The 22,806-nt window shown below is 39.2% G+C and overlaps 1 protein-coding gene across 1 annotated transcript; it reads left to right on the forward strand.

Moving 5' to 3' along the window:
* Positions 1-9,060: 9,060 nt before the first annotated feature.
* LOC104163805 (fibronectin type III domain-containing protein 3B-like) lies at positions 9,061-22,303 on the forward strand (the record flags this gene model as incomplete). The annotated part of the gene is made up of 3 exons (XM_009702922.1): positions 9,061-9,227; positions 12,544-12,671; positions 21,466-22,303. Coding segments are annotated over 3 exons (607 nt in total), but the record flags the coding sequence as incomplete, so codon positions are not given.
* Between the last annotated feature and the right edge of the window lie 503 nt (positions 22,304-22,806).

Consider the following 22,806-nt stretch of genomic DNA (forward strand, 5'->3'; position numbering starts at 1 on the left):
CCTCTCAAGCCTATCCAGGTCCCTCTGGAATCATTGGTAAGGTTGGCTGAGAAGCAACCTAAATATATTCTTTAAAAATATCAATGAAGGATCATTGACAATTCTTAATAATTCTGCCTTTGTAAGTGAATTGTAAGAGATGGCATTTACTGGCATTCTATACTGTAATTGCTTTTGTTACGGTTATTTACTGAGTAAATGAGTTATCACCCCATATCACTGGGTGAACAGTAGTAGTATTTCCCTTTCGTATCATATGAAAGATTATTTATATAGGTATTAAACTGTTTTAAAATACTTTGCCAAACTATACGTGCTTGCCGTTCAAGGAGATACTGTTGTTCAATATAAATGAAAAATTGGTCACAAAATAAAACTTGCCTAATGACTATAAATATTAATTGGGCACAGTCATTGTGCACGTGCTGTTTTTCTGGTTAGGAAATGAATGTCCCAAAGGCCATAGCCATACATTGAAGTAGTCCTGGAAACTTCTAGCGACTCCAAGGAAGGAATAACATTTGTAACCAAATGACACAATCCCTTGAATTCATTTCTTCTACTTGGAAAATTTTACCTTAACTTTAATGTTTATTTCAGGAGGCATCACCCCTCACGTTCCTCATCCCAGAAGTGCCTGTTATGGTGGTGCAGGCAGCAGAGGACATCTGAGCTGTAAGCTTGGTAGACTCTCAGTTGCCTGTCAGTGGCTCAGGTTGTCTTTGCTCGCTCCTGTTTGGTAGGTTGTGAACAGAGCCTTTAGAGCCTGAGTATGAACAAGGCAGACGTGCAAGTTTTTCCTGACATCCAAGGGAAATACATTGTCCAATCTGTTGCAGTGCCTGCTAACCCAGATGTTAGTGTTGCTCCTGGTAGTACTGTCTTTTTTGATTGTGTGGTAAGCTATTTCACTGTTTATAGAAAGCCTATAAGAAAGAAAGAAAGATGTATTATAAAAATCTGTGCCAATATTTTCCAAGGTGAGAGGAACCAGAAAGCGCTTGTCAGGACGTTATTGCCAAGGAAAATTAAAATGTGCTTTGAACAATAACCAGTAAAGCCAGTGCAGAGATGCAGGTGGGCTCATTTTTTTCTGCAGAAGGGTTCGGTTTTATGAAACTCCTAGGTCTTCCAGTGATTCTCCCACCCTTCTGTCGTCTTCACCTGGTGGTGTTGGAAACCTTTTTTCCCCACACATGCTCAAGTTGGATATAGGAGAAGAAACTGTTTTCCCTTCCTTCCAGCACAGTTTCTGTGACCTAGTTACTCCTTGAAGAAATATAACAAACAGCAGAGAATGCACAAATGAAATGGAGACCGTCTGTCACAGTATCCACTGCAGTTTCCCTGGCTGTAGAAGTGGAATATCATACCTAATGGTTTGGCGTAAGCACCAGTCTTTGCAGAATGATTAGTGCCCAGAACAGGCCCTGTGTATTAGGAAGTGGTCATATGTATGAGCCTCGGCACATATGTTTGCTCTACATTAACATGAAGGAAGGGAGAATAGAAACATAGAGAGATAAATTGCTAAACATGCTGCCTTTGCCTGATGACTAGCATAATCATTATCTGGTTACTGCAAGTTTCAAGCAGTCTAATTAAAAAAATTGTTTACACTCATGATTTGATCAAGACAATTTACACCCATTTTAGCAGCAATTACTGATATGTATCAGGCCTACTGGCTTGTGAAATTCTATTAAAATAGAAAATTAGATACATTAACATATCCTTGCAAAAACCTGCAGGAAAAATCATTTTCATATTGGGTAAAACAATGATGAAGGGAAATTAAGAATGAGCTCCAAGACATATGGCATACTACAGTTTAGTCTGCAAGACTGGCTAAATGGAAAGTTAACATTCAGAAAAATCTTTCACGCAGTCTGTCTTTGCTCCATGTTCTTGCATTGTGTAGATGAGTATTGCTATTAACAGTAATGATATTTGTATTAAGAGCATTCTGATCAGATACTTGGGGCTTTGCAGTAAGTGCTGTGCAAATGAAAAAGAACAACTGTTCCAATTGTAAAAAGCTTAACTTGTTAATGCATTTCAACTTCATTCCTAGAAACAGGAATAAACTAACATTCTTAGTAGATATGAGTGCATCATCTTTGAGACAAAGTGAAGTGTGAGAAAACCATGTTAAACTTCTGAGATAAGATATTTCAACTATGAGGAATCTCGTGAGACGCAGAATTAGATGCTATTCCATAAATATTTTCAAAGAATCCCTGTTTTGGTGGGAAATTTAATCGTTAACTACAAAGAAATACAGTGAACCAATTTTATCTTGTATTTTTGTCAGTGTACGTCTGCAAGTACTTTAGAATTCATGGGTATAACTGAATATTCCAGGCAGCAGATCATAAAGAAGAGCAGCATCTAGACCGAAGATTGTCACTGTAATGCAAGCTATTTTCTGCACATCTGTAACAATGTCATAAGAAAAAATAATGCCTTAATCGGAGTAATGACTGTTTAATATCTAAAGTGGTAATGGGATTCAGCTTAGAGCAACAGGATCACGCTGGCCAGCTTTCCAAGAGCCCATCTTTAGGTTTGTTTTGCTGGAGTTGGTAAACTAGAGACTATGCTTGGCTTTCTTAGCAAGCTTTGCCAAAACAGGTTACTGAGACTGTCACATCAGTAAATAGTTGTGAACATGACGTGCTGAATGAGTTTCATTTTAAGGTTCATAGACACTGTTAGTTGCTACCGTACTAGGAAAGTGGATTGTAATGCTGCACGGCAAAGATAAAAATGTGTATGGCTCTTAAAAGCATTAGTTTGCTACTGCTGAACTATGTTTTGTTCTCTTTTGGTTTTAGCTTTGTTAAGCCCACTCTTATTTATATCTACTGTTAATAATTAACACATTGCCATTGCAAGCCATGGTATTGATAAGTGCCTAGTAATCTAGTTCTTCCTGACTGTATAGTTTCAACAGGATGCTCTCCTTAATTTCTCCCAGATCTTTCATTCAAATGCTCTTAATCCACATTAAGTTGCGCTCAATTTTGTCCTTCCTATCTGTTCCTTGACCTCTGATGTGGCTGCACACAGGAATCATCTGTCAGGCACTTTGCTGATCTGTCTTCCATTCCTCCTGAATGTGCCCAGAAGCTCCTTCCAAAAAAATAATTTTTCTTGCTATGAGGGGAAGCTTCTGTAGGTAAAAGGAATCTCCATTTTCAATAATTCCAGGCATCTGAAGAGTGACTGTCTGTGGTAAATATGGATTGTGTGCTCAAATTCAGCAGCAGATGAAAGATGATCTAGTAGAAGCAAGCTAAAAATCGATTTTTGGCTGCAAGTATTCTTTGCCTAGCCTGCAGATGTGCTAGGTAATTAAGCGAAGTAAACAAAACTCTTCCTATCTGACTGTTATCACTTCTCTTCCTGGCTTTTTCCGCTCTCCACTTAGTTTTGCTTTCCTAGGGAAGGAAAAATTGCCTCCTTCAGTGAGTCCCGTTATTATTATACCTATAAACAAAAATTATATTGACAGTGTGTTCTCAAGGTTGATTTCTAAACATACTATGAACAAGCATACATTATAAGCTTTCCAAAAGGTTATCTTCTAGAAAACAGATCGTCAGATCGGGGTGGTCAAGGCATCCAGTCTGTTTGATCCACACCTCATGTTAGGACTGGAAGTCAGAGTTGGTGGAGGCTGTGGGAGCACAAAACTCTTTTGGGAACCTCTGTCCAGGTGTTTGCCTTCCCTCAGCACCTACCTGCAAAAGAAGATGCTAAAGAGTGGCTTGGAAAGGTGTCCTAAAGCTGAAAACATTGGGCCAACCTGGTACTGGTTATTGGAGCAGTGATGGATGTGGGGATGAGGGATGCTGCAGATGTCAAGCTTTTCTCTTTGAGCTGAACATTTTAAAATACAACTGAAATGAAACAAATTGTGTGTTGGCTTTACTCCTGTATCTCTGAATTAGATGGTTTTGTTTTGAAGCTTTGCTTTCCTTGGTGCCACCTCATAGTATAGGGAGCTGCTGGTGGGGAAATAAAATCATATAAATCAGTGAGTGTTTGATAATGTTCTTTAAAAAAATAGAGGAATAGTCTGAGAAAGTAGGTGGGGGCTTTAATTGTGCAGATAACAGGGATGTTGTGATAATATTGAAAGAATTGTTGGTTGGTGAAATCCATGTACTTTAGTTTCTAATTATGCAGTCGCCCATGTATGCTGAGGCTTCAGCATACAGGTCGGACCAGTACTGTCTTAATAATTTCTCTCCAGCCAAAACTGGGGCAGAGGACCATGTTTTTCTGAGAGGCAATAACAGAATCATTCAGATGGTCTTTGTACCTTGGCTCAAGATTGCTGTCTTATTTAGTCCTGAACGGTAGATTTTCTTTCAAATTACATTGTTGTAAGGACAAATGGGTTACTAAAATATAAACAAAACGCAAGAGTTTGAAAGGGAACCTGCTGATTAAAATGTGCTGAGAACTAATGAGCGGAGGTAGAGTGACTACATTCATATTCCTCTGCTCGACTGGAAATGACTAAAGTGGAGGAAACAAAATAGCTGCAACATGTAAAACATTTCCAAGAAGATCTTCACTGAGAATAAAAAGCTATTGATGAAAAACTAACAGCAGTGGTGTCTCCCAAACAATAGTTCTAGGACATGGTGTTCTCTCTCCTCCACTGTGTATAGGTAAATAAATAATCTGTGACTGACATGGGAATATCTGGGAAGGGGAGAACTGGGTTCACTCGAGTGAGATGAGGGGACAGTGGCCTCTGGGGAGTGTCTGCATCCCTGTAGAAAGTTGCTTTCTTCTCAGTTTGTGCTGTGAATTTAGTGGAGAGGAGAGGCAACACTTCAGCATGTTAAATTTAAATAATACAGATTTACTTGTAGATGGTGCAAACTTTAAAAAAATAGTAATGCAACTGTATTGAGAATGCCGTTAACCCACAGACATAGTCTTTTTTCAAAGACAGGGTACCAGTTTAAGATATGTAGCCTGCTGTCTTTTAAATTCACCTGGGCAAACCTCTGAGGATTAAAAATTTCATGGTGCTTGTTTAGCACACTCTAGAGATGTACGTGAAAGCAGGTAGAGGTTGCAGAATGAACACGTGTTGGCTGAGACACACTTGAGCATGTTTTGTGGTTTGTTTTTGTCTGTCTTGGAAGGGAGGAGTGATGAGGAGATAAGAAATCAAAGTGTAAACACATTTCTTTAAGTGTGTTCCTGTATAGGAACAGGAGCACTTTTGGCTTGTTTAAACCGTTTGTGTCCCTACTCTATCCCCACAGTTTTACCAATACAACTGTTTTAACATAACATTGGACCAGCTAGGGAACTAATCAGTGTAAGACTATCCTACTTAGAGGGTTCTTTAATCTCTATCAGTTCTCAAATCCAGTTCACCTTATAGATATTGGTACTGAAGGAGCAGCATGGGGATGGGAACAGCTGGCTCAGGGAGGTTGGGGCAGGCTTAGCTGGCACACCTCTTAAGGGACCTTCACTGCAAACATAGGCATATTAGTCTTTGGGTGCGATTTCACTAAAGTTTAAACTAACTTTTTCAGCACTGCAGCTGAAAGTGTATCCATTTTGATTGGAGGGACAAGGTGTGGCAGTTTGTCAAGCTGCAGTATTTCAGTCACATTCAACTGTGTGCCTGTCCCTCAGCTCCAGCCTAGCCATGCCGGGAGGAGGGATGGAGAAGGCTCTGTTGAGCCATTCACCTGCCTCCTCTACAAGTTTCTCAGCTCCCAGCTGCACTGATGTGCAAGTTGTGGCGACTGGGACTTGTGTCTTCTCACATTCAATTTATAAATGACGTAAAGCTCTGTTAGATAAGTGAGGTGGGATGTAGGAAAAAAAAAATCCACCCCCCCAATGTAGTTCAGCTATCACCCTGAAAAGCCAGAAAGATTCTTGTTGGCTGTGCTTTGTTAATGACCATGTTTATGGCATTCCATAGCATCTGAGAAGGAAAACTCATTGTCCATGATCAGACAGAGAACTGAGTAGAGGCTGGAAGAAGGTGAGAGGGAGAGAGAGAATATGGGAGCTTTTCCATACACAGATTAAGTCAACTTTTAAATGTATAAGATCAAGTCCTTGCAAACAAGCTCAAAGCTGGCTTGTTCTTAAGAAAATGTATGGAACGGGATAAAGCACAGTGAACAATGTCAGGCTCATCAGTAAGTCAAAGGTATATAAAGCTCACGTGCTTTTTAAATTAGATTTAGATTTAAATCTTTAGATTTAAAAAATGAACTTATAATAATATGAACAGACTATCTTGCTTTAGACAATTTTTAATGTATGCAGATATCATGGTAGCAATGTGCAATCACACTGATTGATTCAACTTTAAGTTCATTGCAGTCCTTCAGCAGAAAGCCCGGAAGACTGAAAAAAGATTGTAGGATATATTGCTCCAAGTCTATAGCCATCGACATCAAATAACTACGCTATTTTTAAAAATAACAGAAATAATTCTGGATGAGTATAACGTACCTACTTTAGGCATGAGGAAAATACTACATTATTATCAAAAAATCACTAGTATTTGTAAGTTAAAATGTTTCATCTTCGTTATGTTTCTTACATCATGTTCTGCATCTTCAAACACAATTACAAAGCTTTATTGTCATAGTAAAGCCTAACAGCAATTGAATTTGATTGACATAGTAATCAGCCTTTCTTCTTCCAAAATTGGAAGCCCTCTTTCTTCAAAGATGGTTGAATCTCAGAAGTTTAAGTGTGCTTCCATTACAGTGTTGTGTATTGAACATGGAAGCAAGCTTTTCCATGATGGTTTTTGCTTTCATTACAGATGTTTTTTGAGATAGAGAGGTAAAAAGGGGTGGAGATGGAAACTGGATGGGGGTGTTAGTCCAGTTCCCAAATGACAGGAGGAGCTCAAGTGTTTTGCCAGATCACTTTTTCAACGTTATGAAACCTTAGTCATATTCCAAAGGTGAAAGTGTAATTTGAGGACCAAGTTGTTGGTATTCACCGTATAAATATGTCTAGCAAGTGTACCATAAGCCCAAACTGGGGTATGGGTGTGCTTGTCTGTTAGCTGGTAAGGTATATTTATCCTCCCTTGCTTACCTAGCTCCATGGATGATTACAAAGAGGTCATTAGTCTAAAATACTGCATTGCATCTTTTTTGCTCTCTGTTGCCCTTGGATCAGGGTCAGAGACAAAACTTTGCACTTCTGTGAGTACTGCAGCGGTTTCTGAGCCAGCTGCCTGATTGAGCTACAAAAAGTGGAGAGAGAGAGAGAGACAGTAGTCTTGTCTCTTCAGTCTTAATGCTGACTGTCCTAAATACATGTGCTTTATTCATCACATGGTGAATCCCAAGAAATTTTATTCCATGAGAACAGGTCTGTGGCAGTCTTTTGAAACATGCCATAGCTGCTTATATGAGCCTCAGAAATGTGGGATAGCAGGCAATCCTTAAAACTGTATAAGCATAAAGTTGGAAAAAAAAATGCTTCTTTAGAAATTGGCTCTAAGATCTCCTCTTAAAAACTTGTGGGCATAGATCTTTGATTTCCAATCAAGGTGAGAGGCTCACTAAAACTCAGTAGGGGTAGTAAGTCACATTAGTCCTCAGAGCACATTTCCAACAGTTTAAATTACCTGAACATTTCTTTTTTATTACAGATGATTCTTGATCTCTCTGTTTGTACTTCCGTGGATTTCAATCATAATGTAATATGAATTGATTTCTGTCCCTGAGAGCTAATGACAGACCCAGTTTCTTTGAAATGCCTAAATTGGTTATACTGTGTATCTCATGAAAAGCCAAAGGATAAAGCTAGCACCTATATAGGGAAGTCAAAACCAAATCTCTTTGTTGGCTTCCTGGTGATTTAAAATCCACTGAAATGGTTAAGATATTTGAATAAGTGTACTAAATCATCAAAAAACTGTGTGATCCTACACGTTCAATTTTATGTTCTCCAGATTCAGGACTATTGCAAGTAAGACCTTGTTCCCAAGTGGAGGCTAAGCAGATTGATGCAAGATTGCTGGGTGTTCCTTCTCTATTTACCCTCGTCCCCATTCTGCTCAGCACCTGGGGGCTCAGGATCTTAGAAACTGCTGACTAACATATGACTATTACTGAAAAGCATTTATCTGAGCAGAGCAAGTGAAAATAGAAGTCAGATTCTCTCTAGCAACTGTACTTTTTTTTTTTAAAGATTAAGTGACATTGATTTTGTTCTGCATTACATTGTTGGACAAGTTTGTGTGTGCTGATGTTTGGTCTTGTCAATGGAAGTATTTTGGAAGTCATTTCCTTAGCATCATGTCTTTTTCTTCTTCTCAGCCTGCTCTCGAGCAGGGCTGTAAGCACAGGCATCCCCCAGCTGGCATTCTTTTCCATCCTCCACATCCCCCTTGCTATAGTCATGCTTCGCCTGTGCCTTTTGACTCGTAGACCACTATATGTTCTCTCTGAATCTGTTTGTCTTTGCTGTTTGACTGTCTTCAGTCTGTGAACTCTTCAGAACTGAGAAGTGTGTAATGTATTAGATTATATATTATGCAATCCATATGTTCTGATTTAAATAGAGTTACTCTGGCTTAAGATGGCACAGATGAGTGTAAGATGTGGTCTTTGGGTCTTAGTGTGTGAATGAAGTCCAAATCAAGCAATAAAAGATTCAAAGCATTCGTCTTGTTTTAAACATACTTTTAAACCAATAGCGCATGCAAGGTATTGTAGCAGAGCACAGGTTGAATCCATTTTGATTACTAGGTAGTAGGAATTGCATTGACAGATGTTTTTCCTGATAATTCACATGATCATTTTGCAAGGTAAGTATTAGTTGCTAAAGGGACAACAAACTTCTGCTTTCCTTAATGTACTAATCATTGTTAGTGTGTTAATAACATGCAATTTCTAGACTTGCCTTTAACAGCTCTGCAAAGCGCATCGTGCCAGTTGTCACAATATGGATACCATGCTCTGATGTGCGTAATAGCCAGAAATGTTAGTGCCACTCCAGTGTAACTACATGGTCTCATTGTTATTGTTCCAGGTTTATTCCGATTTATAGGGGACCAAGTCATACGTACAAGATACAAAGGCTGACAGAATCCACTTGTTACTCGTTCAGAATACAGGCAGTCAATGATGCTGGGGAGGGACCTTTCTCCGAAATATGTACCTTCTGCACAACTAAGTCAGTCCCACCTGCAATCAAAGGTATGCAATAAGTTTTTTACATATATGTAAGTAACATGTAATTATTTAAGTAATTGGTAAGTGTGCAGTGAGTTTGTAAGGGTTAACATAAGTATGCAATAACACGTGAAAAATCAGTTTGTGCTGCTTGTATATTTCTGTGAATTGTGAAGTTACATCATGGTGGAAAGCTAAGTTATCACCAAAAAAATTCATATAAACAATATAAATGTTAAACCCACCACTACTGTTACACATAAACTGTTAAAATGCTGCCGCTGACAATAATGATTAGCAGGGGATTGCCCTGGATTGCCACAGCACTTCTATAAGGGGTGTAACAGCTGTAGTATATATGTGTACATACGAACTTAAGCATTAGTAAAGCTTAATATTGTTTTTTAGTTGTGTAGGTGATGTTCAGTGTAGCACTTCAGAATTTATTTCTCCTTTAATCTATAAAATTAATTATGATATTTTACATACATGAAGCATTAGATTTAGACCTCGCTTGGCATGTGTTCTACTAGAAGACCAAAAGACCTAATTAAATGAAGTTTTATAATTAAACATCATCTACTGTGTCTAAATTTTGACCTAAGTAATTTTACTCCTTCTTTCCAAGGAGAACTATTACAAAGGCATTGGATTCACTATATCGGTTGTCAGATAAACTGAGCTGAAATCAGATGCACCTTTTTTTCCTCTGTGTTTAAAACTCCTTTGTCAAGCAGTACAATTTGCTGTGGGAAACAGCAACTGTTAGTTTGTCAGAGAGGTTTCATTTGCTCCGCTATATTTAAAATCTGGCTTTGGTGATTTTGACACCATTCATAATCAAAGATTTAGAGAGGGGAGAACACTGCTGGGTTGTAATTTCACTGGTCCCTAGGTTAGCTGCTCTGAATCACCCCCAGGAAGAGCAACACTCTCGAGTGCAGGGAGAACACTGGGAGACTGGCTTCACTGCACTAAAATCAGTGTCTGCGAGAATCCCACCCTCATTTCTAACTGGATATCCCCTGGGTTTTGGTGTTTGCTTCAGTGCTGTCCCTGGAAGAAGATATCTGTATGCATTTGGTGTAAAGTTCGAGAGTAAATACACTTCCCAACAGTGAATGATCCTGATTCACTGTATTACGGAGTTGTAAAATATGCTACCCAGCAAAGCGAAGGGAGTTCATGCTAGATGAACCAAGCTGGCATAGGCGATGGTAGCGGGGAGGGTATACTTCACAGCTTGAGCACCTGCAAGTTGTCGGAGTGCCTGGGCGCAGGCGCGTGTCGTTGCCGATGCTGGGTCTGTGTTGTCCTTCCTTCTCTTAGCTGCACTAAGTGGATAAAACTAGCACAGGGATGCAGGCGTGCACTGTAGTCACATTTTTATTTTGTTGCACAGAAATCCATTTTATTAAATTCAGATCTCACCTAGGCTTTTGTTTTGAACTCCCTGCTTGGCTGTTTAGTTCCTGTTAAACATGACTCATACCCTCAACTGAATATCAAGCAGTTAAGATACGGTACAAATACCGGGTTGTGTGTGGGCTGGGACCACAGGTACATAGCAAAACACTGGCTGTAACAGCGAAAAGGGCACAACAAAAACTGCGTTAGTGAACACTACTGGGGGGGGGGGGAAATGCTATAGGGAAAAGGGATCTGTTGAGGCAAAATGATAGTGTTGATTCCCTTTGGTGTTCAGAGCAATACGAAGGAATGTATGTGGTAAACTTAGTACAGTTTTTCATGTATCAGAAGCGTGTGTTTATTCTCCCATAAAGTATTCTAATTACTCACTTGGTGATGCCAACCTGACACAACCCTAAAATAGCATTATTGTTAATAGCAGTGTTTTGTAAGTGTCAGACAAAAATCTACGTGTATCGGGATGAGGGATGGAAGGAGGAGGGAAAATAATTGAGAATATTTTTGTCGGCTGGGATGAAGGCGTCTATTATCAGTCTTTCAACACTGGCAGATGTGCAGAGAGAAGCAAATGGATATTGATTACATTTGGGTCCGCGTATGGTTCATGTGTTCCTCTTGGGTGGTAACAAATTAGTCTAAAATTCATGTAATGTATGCAGCAGCAGCAGCATTTGTTTCCTTGATAAACTCTCCTGTTGTCTGTTTTCATAGGGTTGGGACTCTAGATTACCTTTAACAAGCTCATGTCTTTGCACGTGCACATATTAACCACTTAGTAAAGTGTTCAGCGCCGTTGTTTCTCCCAGTTTCATTTTTTTGGTCCTGTGCTTGCTTGCTCTGCCTGATGAAGAGGTTGGTGGACCCTGGGTGCTGTCGCAGTTGTTTTGATGCCTTCCAGTGGGAGTTGTACATATAAACATGCTGCCGCTGTTAGTACTCTGCTCAGCTCACCTGAAGGCTTGCTATTAGGCATGATACAGTGTCTTTTGGCTTTCAACTGGTGAGAGATCCTCTCTCAAGGATGGCATGATTGTAACAACTGACAAATTGAATTTCTCTAGAGTTCTAGTGAAAGCACTAGTCTAAGCCTGGCTAGAAATAGCAGGTCTGATTATCTGAATGTCAGGCTCAGAATTAGACACGAGTCCAGGTCTTTAAAATTATGCTTGTACTTTTGCTTCCCAGGCTGGACTTCATCTCTAATACAGAAGATTATTTAGTTTCCCTTCTCACATTCCTTCTCCTGTTTTTCTTGAATGAAATGTTTGATATTATTCCTCTCTTCCAATGACATGTGGCATGGGAGGAATATGCAGGCGTCTCCACAGGCACAGGTGTTTGCTGAGAACTTCAGGAAATTGCTGCTTTTATTAATGCCAGTGTAATTCATGCATTGGGTTCTGCTTTGAAAAGATCAGTGCACAGCATTGCAATTGCATTTTAAAAGTTCAAAGTTCTCCATCACATCCACTCCACCTTTCTAGTGGCTCACACAGCTGACAGCTGAAAGATGCTCTAACAGCTTACTGTCCTTCTGCAGAAGTGATCTGGGTCCTACAGTAAACTTCTTAGGAGCTTGTTAATCAGCTTGAAATTTCACCCAGTTTTCTGTGAATCGTGTTTGTTGTTTAATACCACCAGAATCCTGAACTGCTTAACCAGGCAAGACTGTCCGGAAATAAAGGAGACTTTTGAGCGACTTAGAAGTTTTACTTCTTTCAAACAGTGGTGTTGGCAATTGGCTTTTTTTGACCACAAAAATACAGTACAGATTATGTGCTACTAGCCTCTGTGATGTCCCAAACGTCTCTTTTTAAAATATTTTCTTATGTATTACAGTGCACGTAACATGAATAAGATTTCAATGCAGTCTTTATAGTAAATGTTAACGCATTTTGTTTTACTGTAGCCCCTCGAGTGACACAGTTGGGAGGAAACGCCTGTGAAATTACCTGGGAAGTGGTCCCACCCATGAAGGGAGATCCTGTTGGTTATGTTCTGCAGGTACTGGTTGGAAGAGAATCTGAATACAAGCAGGTAGGAAGATGGTCTTGTTTTAATATTGCTAAATTGATGACTAAATAAATGGAAATGTTTTTGAACATTCACTGTGCTGCTTCTTTCTACTGTATTGAATTACACCCTATGGTGATGTGTCAGGTGAACTTTGGTAAAGGCTGAGTCAAAATTAAGGACTGTAATAGGTTGTTTTCTCCCCTGAGGGAGTATATAGAACGTCGTTATCTTATTGGAGTGATTTGCGCTCTGTCCATAGTTAATCACTATTTCTAACTGAACTAACCTTTGAAAAGTTACAATTCTATCCACCCATGCTTTCTTCTGAACTGGCTGGTGCTAACCGTTGCCTGAAGATGAGAAGGTGAAGTAGGTAGATCATCTTCCTTGTTCACTAAGCCAATTCCAAGACCCTCCATTGAGGATTTCGGTCAAGTACACAACTTTTGACTGGTTTGTTCAGCCATTCCATTCCTGTCTGAGATCTTGATGCATGGATGTGTAACTGCTGTATATCAGCTGCCCCACAGAAAACTGTGTCCTTTCTTGCGCTGCGGAAGCAACGTGAATGAAGTACAGCTGATCCTTCTTTCCTTGTCTGTCTTGATTAGAGATCACAAGTGGACATTTGCCCAGAGCACCTGGAACAGAGCAACTAATTCACAGCTAGATCTTTTATTTCATCTGTCACACCTCTGACTGTGTGATTTACAGTGCACTTCATCTGTGCCCTGTCTTCTCCCTGTCCTTTCTTTCATTGTCATATGGATTCCAAATAAGTCCAAATTAGGGAACGAGATATGTTAAATCTTAAATTAAACTCTGGAAAATATGAATAAGGTAGTACTTTATTTGCAACTGTGTCTTTGCTCCTCTTCAGTCTATTTTTGAGTGTTACTGTGAACTAATGAATTTTCAAAAATAACATAGATAAATGCAAGAGAATTCATGTGGGTGCTAAAGATTCGGAAACCTAACTATTGTTTTTGTTGGGAAGCATTCTTGGTGCTGGTATAGGTAATAAAATCTCTGTGTACTGGGTTGGCCTCATAATGTCAGTGGTAAGTGGATAAGTGCACCCAATTTGCTGTTGCCTGATTTACAAAGTAGCCTTGACATACAACCTCCACATACAGCTTTGGTAAGCATAGCTTCAGTGTTTAAGATGTTCTAGATGTCCTTGGGGAGAACTAGGCATGGCTTCATGTTCCTTGAAGGTAGATGGTGGCTTAATCTTTGCAGTCAAGAAGTTGTGGCATGAAAAAACTCAGCAATAAAGGAAATAAAAAGTATGCATTATATTGAAGATCTTCATTTCTCATGAAGCACGACCCTGATGAGGGGTGTTTTGCTTCAGTTTTTACAACTCACTAGAAGCCGCTCCCAGCTGGGATGCTTAAAGCTGACACTGTGACCTTTATAGTTGGGCTGGCTGATAACTGACCATGGAAGAGAGGGAGAGTTCCACTGTTTAACCTTCTCAGAAATCAGTTTCGCCCATCAAAATTATTTATCTTCATCTGAAATGTGGGTGTTGTCTCAGCACTGGGGCACATCACTGACTTCGTTGTCCATTAGCTGAGCTGCAGTGGCTATGTGCATGCTCCTAGCTCCTATTATGTAAATAGGAGATAAAATACATAAACGTCTTTCAGTGATTTTCTGGCTAATGCATTTCACTTTACCTTTACTGTGGCATGCGTGTGGTCACTTGCTACTATTTAACTGAAAAGTTATGTTAGTGATATGTTAACTACGTTTGAAGTGCAAGTCCTAAATTTACCTTTAAATCAGTTTTGTTCCCTGCTATTGACATAAATATTTTGCATATGCATCTCAAGATGCACATTATATTAGAAAAGTTTTGCAAATTGTTTTGAAGGGTTGCACAAATGAAAAATATTGTAGATTTTCAGGCTATTAAATACACCCATGAGAAAGAACAGTGTCTTAAGTGGTGACTGGAGTTTCTATAGCAGTCACCAGTGTGTTTTGCAGCTCCAGGGATAGCATAGGGATAAGAAGGAGATAAATAGCTGCATGAAGTAATGTTTTTATGTCCCACTGGCATGGAAATAAATGCAACAAATAGCTATTTCAAGCTACTTATGGGCTGTGCAGGACTTCACGTGTAGGGTCACTCATCCTCAAACCCTTTCCCCATCACTCACCCTCCAGGACACAACTGTCTGTGTTCTGCGACATAGAATCATAGAATATCTCAAGCTGGAGGGGACCCATAAGGATGACATGTTTTACACCACCCCAAACGCAGGTGAGTTTTGTAGAATACAAATCCACTTTTAAAATCACCTTAAAACTGAAACCTTTCAACTAATGAACATATAAAACTGTTTCTCTGTTACAAGGCTGTAATCCTGTCAGTAGTCAGATCACTTTATTTGCAGCAATTTGAAGGCAACTATTTAAGGCAAGACATTAAACCGTTTTAACTAGGAAGACATGTTACAAAGCCATGGAGCCGTATCTCTGTCTACCCCAAGTTGATTTACTTCAGATGAATACAGCTGATAGGTGACCAAAATCAGTTTCCTCATTTTATCTTAAAGCCTAATTCTTGCTACCAGTGTTTAAATGAGTAAAAGCTTATGAGTCTAAGTTCGTGTGTAGGTATATACTGGAGCAGAACAAACCAATTAAAGGGTAAAGCATTTACTAAGCATCACCATCTGTAGAAGTGAGTATGCATGGCAGAAGTCAAGATGATGATGCATGTTAAGGGAATGGGAGAATGTTTGATATATGTCTGTTTCTCCCCCAGGAAATTTTACAAAGATACTTTTATTCTGACAGACTTACTAGGAAGATGATAGTATGACTTTTGTGATACTGGCTTAGCATTCGTACTCTGTTATATTTTTTTAAACTGATGTGATGGTGTTTTATTGACAAGAATGTTGTTTGCTCTACATAGTAGATTTTAGTCTTTTCATCTGAATAAAAGCTTGGAAAAGGAACATCCTAGCATCGTGAAAACTGAGTTAGAGCTTTTTTATGATGATTGTGCTTGAGTTTTTTCAAAGCATGGCTATATCCTGTGACTATTTGGGGAATAGTTGTACGCACGGAGTGGCACAGTGTCGAGCACAGTCTTCCTAGATTTGGTAAGAAAGCTCACGGAAATCCTTACTCAGGCTGCACAAATGTGACACTCAATTCCTATTTCTGGGAAAATTTTTACGTTACAGGTCTTGATCCAGCTCTTTGCTAGGAAGCCCTTCAGAAGGTGCAGAATGCAATGTTCTCACATATTAATTTCATTAACAGAAGGAAAAATCCACCTGGGCACTTTGTGCTGACTAAGCATAAAGTTGTCTGCTTCAGTTTATTCTGGCACAGAGTTGGGTGCACACAGAAATAAGTGGCCATGTTTCACTTCCCTTATTCACACAGCATAGCTCTTTAGTATGCGGCACTGGTGTTTCTGCAACTGCCTGTGGACCAGTATGAAGTAGGGCATCATAACACCTGTCTAGTGTGTTTTGTATTGAAAGTGAATAAATACAGAAAAGCCATTGTGAAATAAAACATTAGCAGAAGAAAACGAAGTCTTATTGCCATCTGTTAACTCTCAAAGTTTGAGCTCCCTATTAATCAATTGCTGTGTATGCCATCCTAGTGATGAAGCTCTCAAGAGATGTGAGAACACCTAGGAGCAGACCTCCGGTCTGTACTCGCACCTCACTTGTGTTGTAGAATCAAATTCAAGTTACAGAAAATAATCATCTTCATTAATTTATAAAATAAGCTGAATCACTTTAGCATTTCCTTCCCCTACTGCAACATTAGCCCCTGACATGCTTTTGGGTAAAGCTATAGTTTTTCTCTAGATCATCACACCTGAACTGTCTCCCTCCCCCTGTAGTAGCCCTCCGTGTCCCAAAAGCCACTGCTTTTCCACCAGTTGACCTAGCAGAGGTGGTATCAAAGTACCCAAAAGCCCTTTTTTTCAGACTGGGGCTACTGCCATCCCTGACCTCCTCTGCGAGAACACACTGTAGATATTCCTCTGCTGAGAATTGTCTGAAGAACTGGATTTGCAGGAACTAAACAGATAACAATTTAACTCCCTAAAAAGTGTGTTTAAAAAAATATAAGATACTCCCTTTCCTGTTTCTCAAGCGATGTCTTCCTTTTTGTGTATTCGTATGCCTTATCTATTTGGATACTTCAAAAAAGCAATGGCATATAACAATTCTTTTTAGGAAATCCTTGTTTACAAATCGGGATGTACATCATGGCAGATTCTAGGAATTGGTGGCCCAGATTTGTTTTTCTGTTTCTTGCATTTTGACCTAGCAAAACTTACTCTGTCAGAACTTAGCTTTAAAGCGTGTTAAAATCGTCTCCAGCTTTTGCATGGTTTTAATCTGGGGTTAGGGGAGCAGGCTGCACTGCGCAGCGCTAGCAGGAGCTGAAGCTTGGGATAACGCTGGTAACGCTCAGCAGCCTAAGTTTTCGTTTCTCAGTTGAGCAGCCCTGAGGATCAAATCACCAAGGAGCCAGCTCTTCATAAGAGCCAATCGTGGGAGATTAGAGCTGAGCTTTAAAGCTTCTTTATTCTTAAATTGTTTGCCAGTGAGGCAAAATGTTCTACCTTTGAAATTTTTGAGAATTTGGAGGCAGTGGGGTGTCATCAGCTTCTGCCAGATCTCTTCTGGGAGAAAACTGTCTCCAAATGCTTTCCAAAAGAAGAAAAGATATGGGTAGGATACGCTGGGTGTGTAAAAATCCCTCAGCAATGCAGTGGGAAGCCTGCTCAGGTCTGCACCGAGAGGGGGAACGCCTGGGAGAACCTGGTTGGTCTTACCAAGCTCTAATTTTTATTGTTGTTTTTTTTTTGTTTCAGACTCTGTAGACACACAGTCCCTGAAACTCATTCAGTGCACTGTGAACTTGTGTAAAGCTCTAATCAGCAAAAAATTGGTTTTCCTTCTCTATTTTAAATAGCAAGTCAAAGGCACTTGTGCTGGTTGCATGCCGAAGTACAACGTAATTGTACAGTACACATTGGCACTTCTTACTAGCGCTACTTCCATTGAGTATTTTCTCTGCCTCCTGATGCCAATTTTGTGTCATGAGATCGAGCAAATAATTTCCTTTCTTTAGAGTTTTTCAGTGCAGCCCACCTCGTAGAAGGTGATCGGAGGGACTCGTTTGCTTTGTTTAGGAGACAAGGCTGTCCACACAGCTCTTACGGGTTTATGAGCATGTGAGCAAAGCTGATTTGGAGTTGGGATGAAATAATAAGCCAGTTTCTTACAGAAATCTGTCAGATGAGTTAGAAGAAATTAAACCTTTCAAGTGGGCGTGCTCTCTAAATAGATTGAAACCTGCCTCTGATTCTTGATCTTCTTATCACCATACAAAATAGGCTTTTATTGATTATTAAATACACTGCTCATTGCAATGGAGTGCAACAACCAGGCAAGGTTATCTTACATTTTCCAGTGTGTTGCTTGTAGGGCAATTGTGGCTCTCATTTTTATTATTTGGAAAAGATGGAGGGGAGTTGGAATTATTTAATGACATCGGTGAAATTGAGAAATACTTGCCTACAGGAATTCTCTGAGCTGTCAAGCTTGATCGGTAGGATCAAATGCCATACGAGGCTTCAGCATCCGTTTATTTGTGATGATATTTTCATTGAGGGAGCCAGGCAAAAAGCTCATAATATTTTTATTATATTCTCAGGTGCCTAAACAGAAAAGCTGTTTTTAGGAACTGAAAGCGATAAATTGGATAGCTGCTTTGCTTTGACTTGTTGACCACCAAAGCATAATGTGCTACATGTAAAAAAAAAAAAAGCATGCTGCTTTATACAGTTATATTTGGTTTCATATTTGTTTAGCAAATTTAAAGACCGTATACATAATTGTCAGTTTTTTTCCTCTGTTGTGTATATGAAGTCCATTCACAGAGTGGAGCTGTGTTCACAACCAGGCATGTATCTTTGTGCTGAGGGCATCCTGCGTTGGCTGAGCCTGGTCCTACAGACAATACTGCAGGCAAAACTGAGCTGCAGCCAGTAGTTCTCCAATGTGCTCGCCGCAGCCAGTTGTGGAGGATACAGAGGCTACTGTGAGAAGTGAATGACAATTAAGGACAATAATTTTTTACCTGTTACTGAGAAAGGGCATAGGTCCACTGGTGCTAAATACTCATCAAACCACTGAAAGCAGGACAATTTCCACCACCTTCCTAGTTCTAGTGCAAGAAATGTTTTGTCTTTTCATCAGTGAATGTTAATTCATGTATTCAGCATACTTTCGACTATTTTTCAAAGTTTCTTTGAAGATGTGCTCTTTTCTCACTTGACTATCTGGACTTTTTCTGAGAAGTGCTTTTGACTAGCTGGCTTGAGTGAACTTGGTCATCTGTATTTATTAGACTGGAATGAAGATAGAGGTCTTTGATTTAGCCAAACTTAGCCTCCAGTTACACTGGTATTCACCACCCTGACAGAACAAAACAAGTAAAAAAACAATTAACTGGACAGGTTTTTTCAATGCAAAGACAGGTTGTATATATCCCATCCTTGTTATCTGTTAAATGTAATTTATGAAGATTAGATTGTGACATTTTTATTAAATGTCATGATTTGGATTTTACTGGATTTTTGTTTGTTTTAGAAGCAGTCATATTGGTTGCGAAGGCTTATTTATGGCAAAGGCATGTTGAGCTCCTCTGATTATATGTTTTGAAATTAAATTAATAACTAGAACAGCACCGGAAAACATTCCTTGTTTACAGTTGTTTTGTAAGGATAGATGCTTGGAGTTACCATGTCTCAGAGTTTAAAGAAATGGGAGTTAGGTAAGTCTTCCAAGTAGAAGGATCTTGACTCTGGTCCTTGTGGAAGAACACATCCTTTTCTAATTACTCACTGAACCTACATTTACATGCCAAACGCATGCAACTTTTCTTTGCATGATCATTTATATTTGGGAGTAAACTGAAGTATTAACCTCCTACAAGATGCAGCATTGATGATGGGAGTAACTGGAGGACAGTTGCCCACAACAGGTGGGTGTTAGAAATGGAATTGCCATTGGAAAATAGAGTGGCAGAGATGTTGTTGGGATGAGGTATGCTTTGCAAACAAATGTTTCAACCTTCACGTTATTTCTACGGACCGCTACAGCACTTGCAGTTTTGTTTGCCCTGCAGTTACTGAATTACTGTAACTTAATGACTCACTTCTCATTGGCGTTGGGAAGACAAGCAAAGACGACAAAAAGGCAACAGCGTATAGCTGTAGTTAATCGCAGAGATTTACAGTATGAATTTGTTGTAGTCCTGTCACTTGAGGAGAGTGAACTCCCGGTGAATACTGAGCATACTTGAAGAAGGTAACGTAATTTTATTTAAACATTGCTTCTTGATTTATGCCTTGGGGCCAAGAAACATGAGCCAGTTAGAGGACTTCTACTTAGTCTGGAAACTCAGTCTCGCCATCATTCAAGCTATATTTGGAAAAACTGTGAAAGTTTAAAAGGAGGGGAGAGAACAAATGAATGAAAAACCTTAATCTTTTGTCCTAGACCACCTCAGGAAATCAGCATCTGGCTTTTAACCAAGGGACGAGTCTCAGGGGCAAGCATGGGCAGGAAAGCTGGACTCTTTAAGTGATGTTTAGCTGAGATGTCTCTTCTTTTTCCTCCTGTATTTCTTACTCCACTGTAATGCACAGGAAGTCCTCTATTGGCTCAGGTTTAATTTCCTTCTTGTCACCCTTTTCTAAGTTGAGTTCTTACCTCCAGGAGGGCAGAGATGCTCTCAACCTTCTACTCCCGCAGTGAAGAGAAGGAAACCAGCTAAATGAGCAGAGGAAGAAGGATCTGAAGTTCAGAATGCTTTTTTTCCGGCAGACACAAGCACTTTGTGACACGTTTTTCATTTCATAACATAGCAGTTTCAACAACCCTCCGTTATATAAATTGTTGACTGGTTATTTGTTTTCAGAGTTCGGAAACGTTTCCAGTGGTCTTTTTCCATTTAAGACGCAAAACAGTCTCTTAGATATTCGGTTCTCTCTCTCTCCTTTCTCAGGTTGTGACTCATGCTCTCTGAGTCATGCGGTACCTACATTTCATGAACATAAATACGTGATGGGTTTGGATTGCTAAAGAACCGAATACATTGCAACCAAGAGGAGCTTTTTTTTAATACCTTAATAATATGTTATTGTTTCCACAATTCTGAAAGTGTAATTTCTGTCAAGACTGCTGACTTTTGGGGGACACGTGAGGGAAGTACATTAAAATAATATTTGTAACCAATTTTACAGTTATACAGTGAATGTTTTCCAATAACCTTAGTTTGCGGGTTTTCTTCCTTTTGGGGCCAAGCACAAAAAATGCTTATGTCTTAGACATATTTTAGGCATATCGTCACATTTTGAGAGTACAGAAATATGTTTATAATATTTATCACACCCACAAAAGATGAGTACGTCTTACGGTTGATATATTGTCTGAAGTCTTGTCTGTCCTTGTGTGCATTGACTCTGTTGAACACTGTATTGGAGACCTCTCATGATGGACATCCCTTACGTAGTCCTCTACATGCCTCTCTTTTTTTCCAAAACCTGCATTGACCTAGTGAGTTCCTGCCCTTAAGAGCTGCAGAAATGGTTCCTTAAGAGACTCACACTTGGCCTAACTTTCTGGCCCAGATCCTTGCAAAATCTAACGTTCCTACTTTTTCAAATTGTTTGATGCTATGAAAGGAGGAGGAGGAGGAGGTTGTCTTGCTCTTTGTGTTTGACTGTGCTTGCTGTTTTGTTTTGAAGGTCTACAAGGGAGAAGAGACCACCTTCCACATCTCAGGCCTTCAAGTCAACACAGACTATCGGTTTCGCGTCTGCGTTTGCCGCCGGTGCTTGGATACCTCACAGGAACTTAGTGGACCTTTCAGCCCATCCGTTGCCTTTATGCTTCAGCGAAATGAGATCATGCTTGCAGGAGAAATGGGAAGCATAGATGATCCTAAGATAAAGAGCATGATTCCTACTGATGAACAGTTTGCAGCCCTCATTGTTCTTGGCTTTGCAAGTTTGTCAATTATCTTCGCCTGTATATTACAATACTTCTTTATGAAGTAGAGAAACCAATGGAAGTTTGAGATACAAATTTAACTAATGCTACGCATTATAATCCACACATTTATTCAGATATTCCTTTTTTTGAAATCCTTTTGTTCTACCATACATTTTATATGCTTCTTTTGTTTTTACAGTTCTAGCTTGAAGAAAGATAAATCAGTGTTTTGATGCACCTTTTTGAAATTCAAAACTAGGAAGTGGTCAAACTGGAGAAACAAGCAAACCAGATACCAAAAGCAAGATTATTTTTTTTCCTGCACAATTTCAAAATTGTCACCAATTTGCCTTTTCAACATTGTTTTTTCTTTTTTTTTTTCCACTGACGTTCGTACAGTCTCTTATTTTATCTTACTATTTAGGAAATTTTAATAATGAATCACTTTTTGTCTCTTTTTTTTTCCTTCTGAACATTAGTCACAAGTGTTTATAGTGGTAAGACTAGAATACAGTGTTAGTCAACAGTACCAGGTTTTCCTTGAACAGTATTAGCAATGTTGCCTATGAATTATTCACTACATTTGCCCCATTTTTTTCAAGATAAAAGGTAAGTTGTTATTTTAACTGTTTATTTCATTTAAATCAGAACGATATCCTGCAGTCGAGAAACCTTTTTAATTATCTGTTATTTTTACAGTTACAACACTATAAACTGCCTGTGTAAGAAATCAAATAACCAAACTGCATATAAATTACAAAGCATTACAGGTTTTTTTACCTTTTTGATTCCTAGCGGTAATTTTAAGTAAGAGGGCATTGTGCAATAGTTAGTTATTCCCATGTTCAGCTGTTTAAAAGCTGCTTTAACTTGTCTGTTTGTCACTGTATATAACTATTCCTAATCTAATGCTAGATATTATTCTATTATGTTCAGTCTGATTTATATGATTAGAGCTGGTGACAGCTTACTGCCTCCTACTGAATTAGGTGAGATTTACACTCAATGTAAGCAAACTTTACTGTCAGTTGATCTTTTTTTATTATGGTTATTGTTATTATTTTTTGGAGGGGTGTCCATTTTATGGAACCTTC

Source organism: Cariama cristata, unplaced genomic scaffold (assembly GCF_000690535.1).
Source record: "Cariama cristata isolate BGI_N322 unplaced genomic scaffold, ASM69053v1 scaffold10976, whole genome shotgun sequence".
In the NCBI taxonomy this organism is placed as follows: domain Eukaryota; kingdom Metazoa; phylum Chordata; class Aves; order Cariamiformes; family Cariamidae; genus Cariama; species Cariama cristata.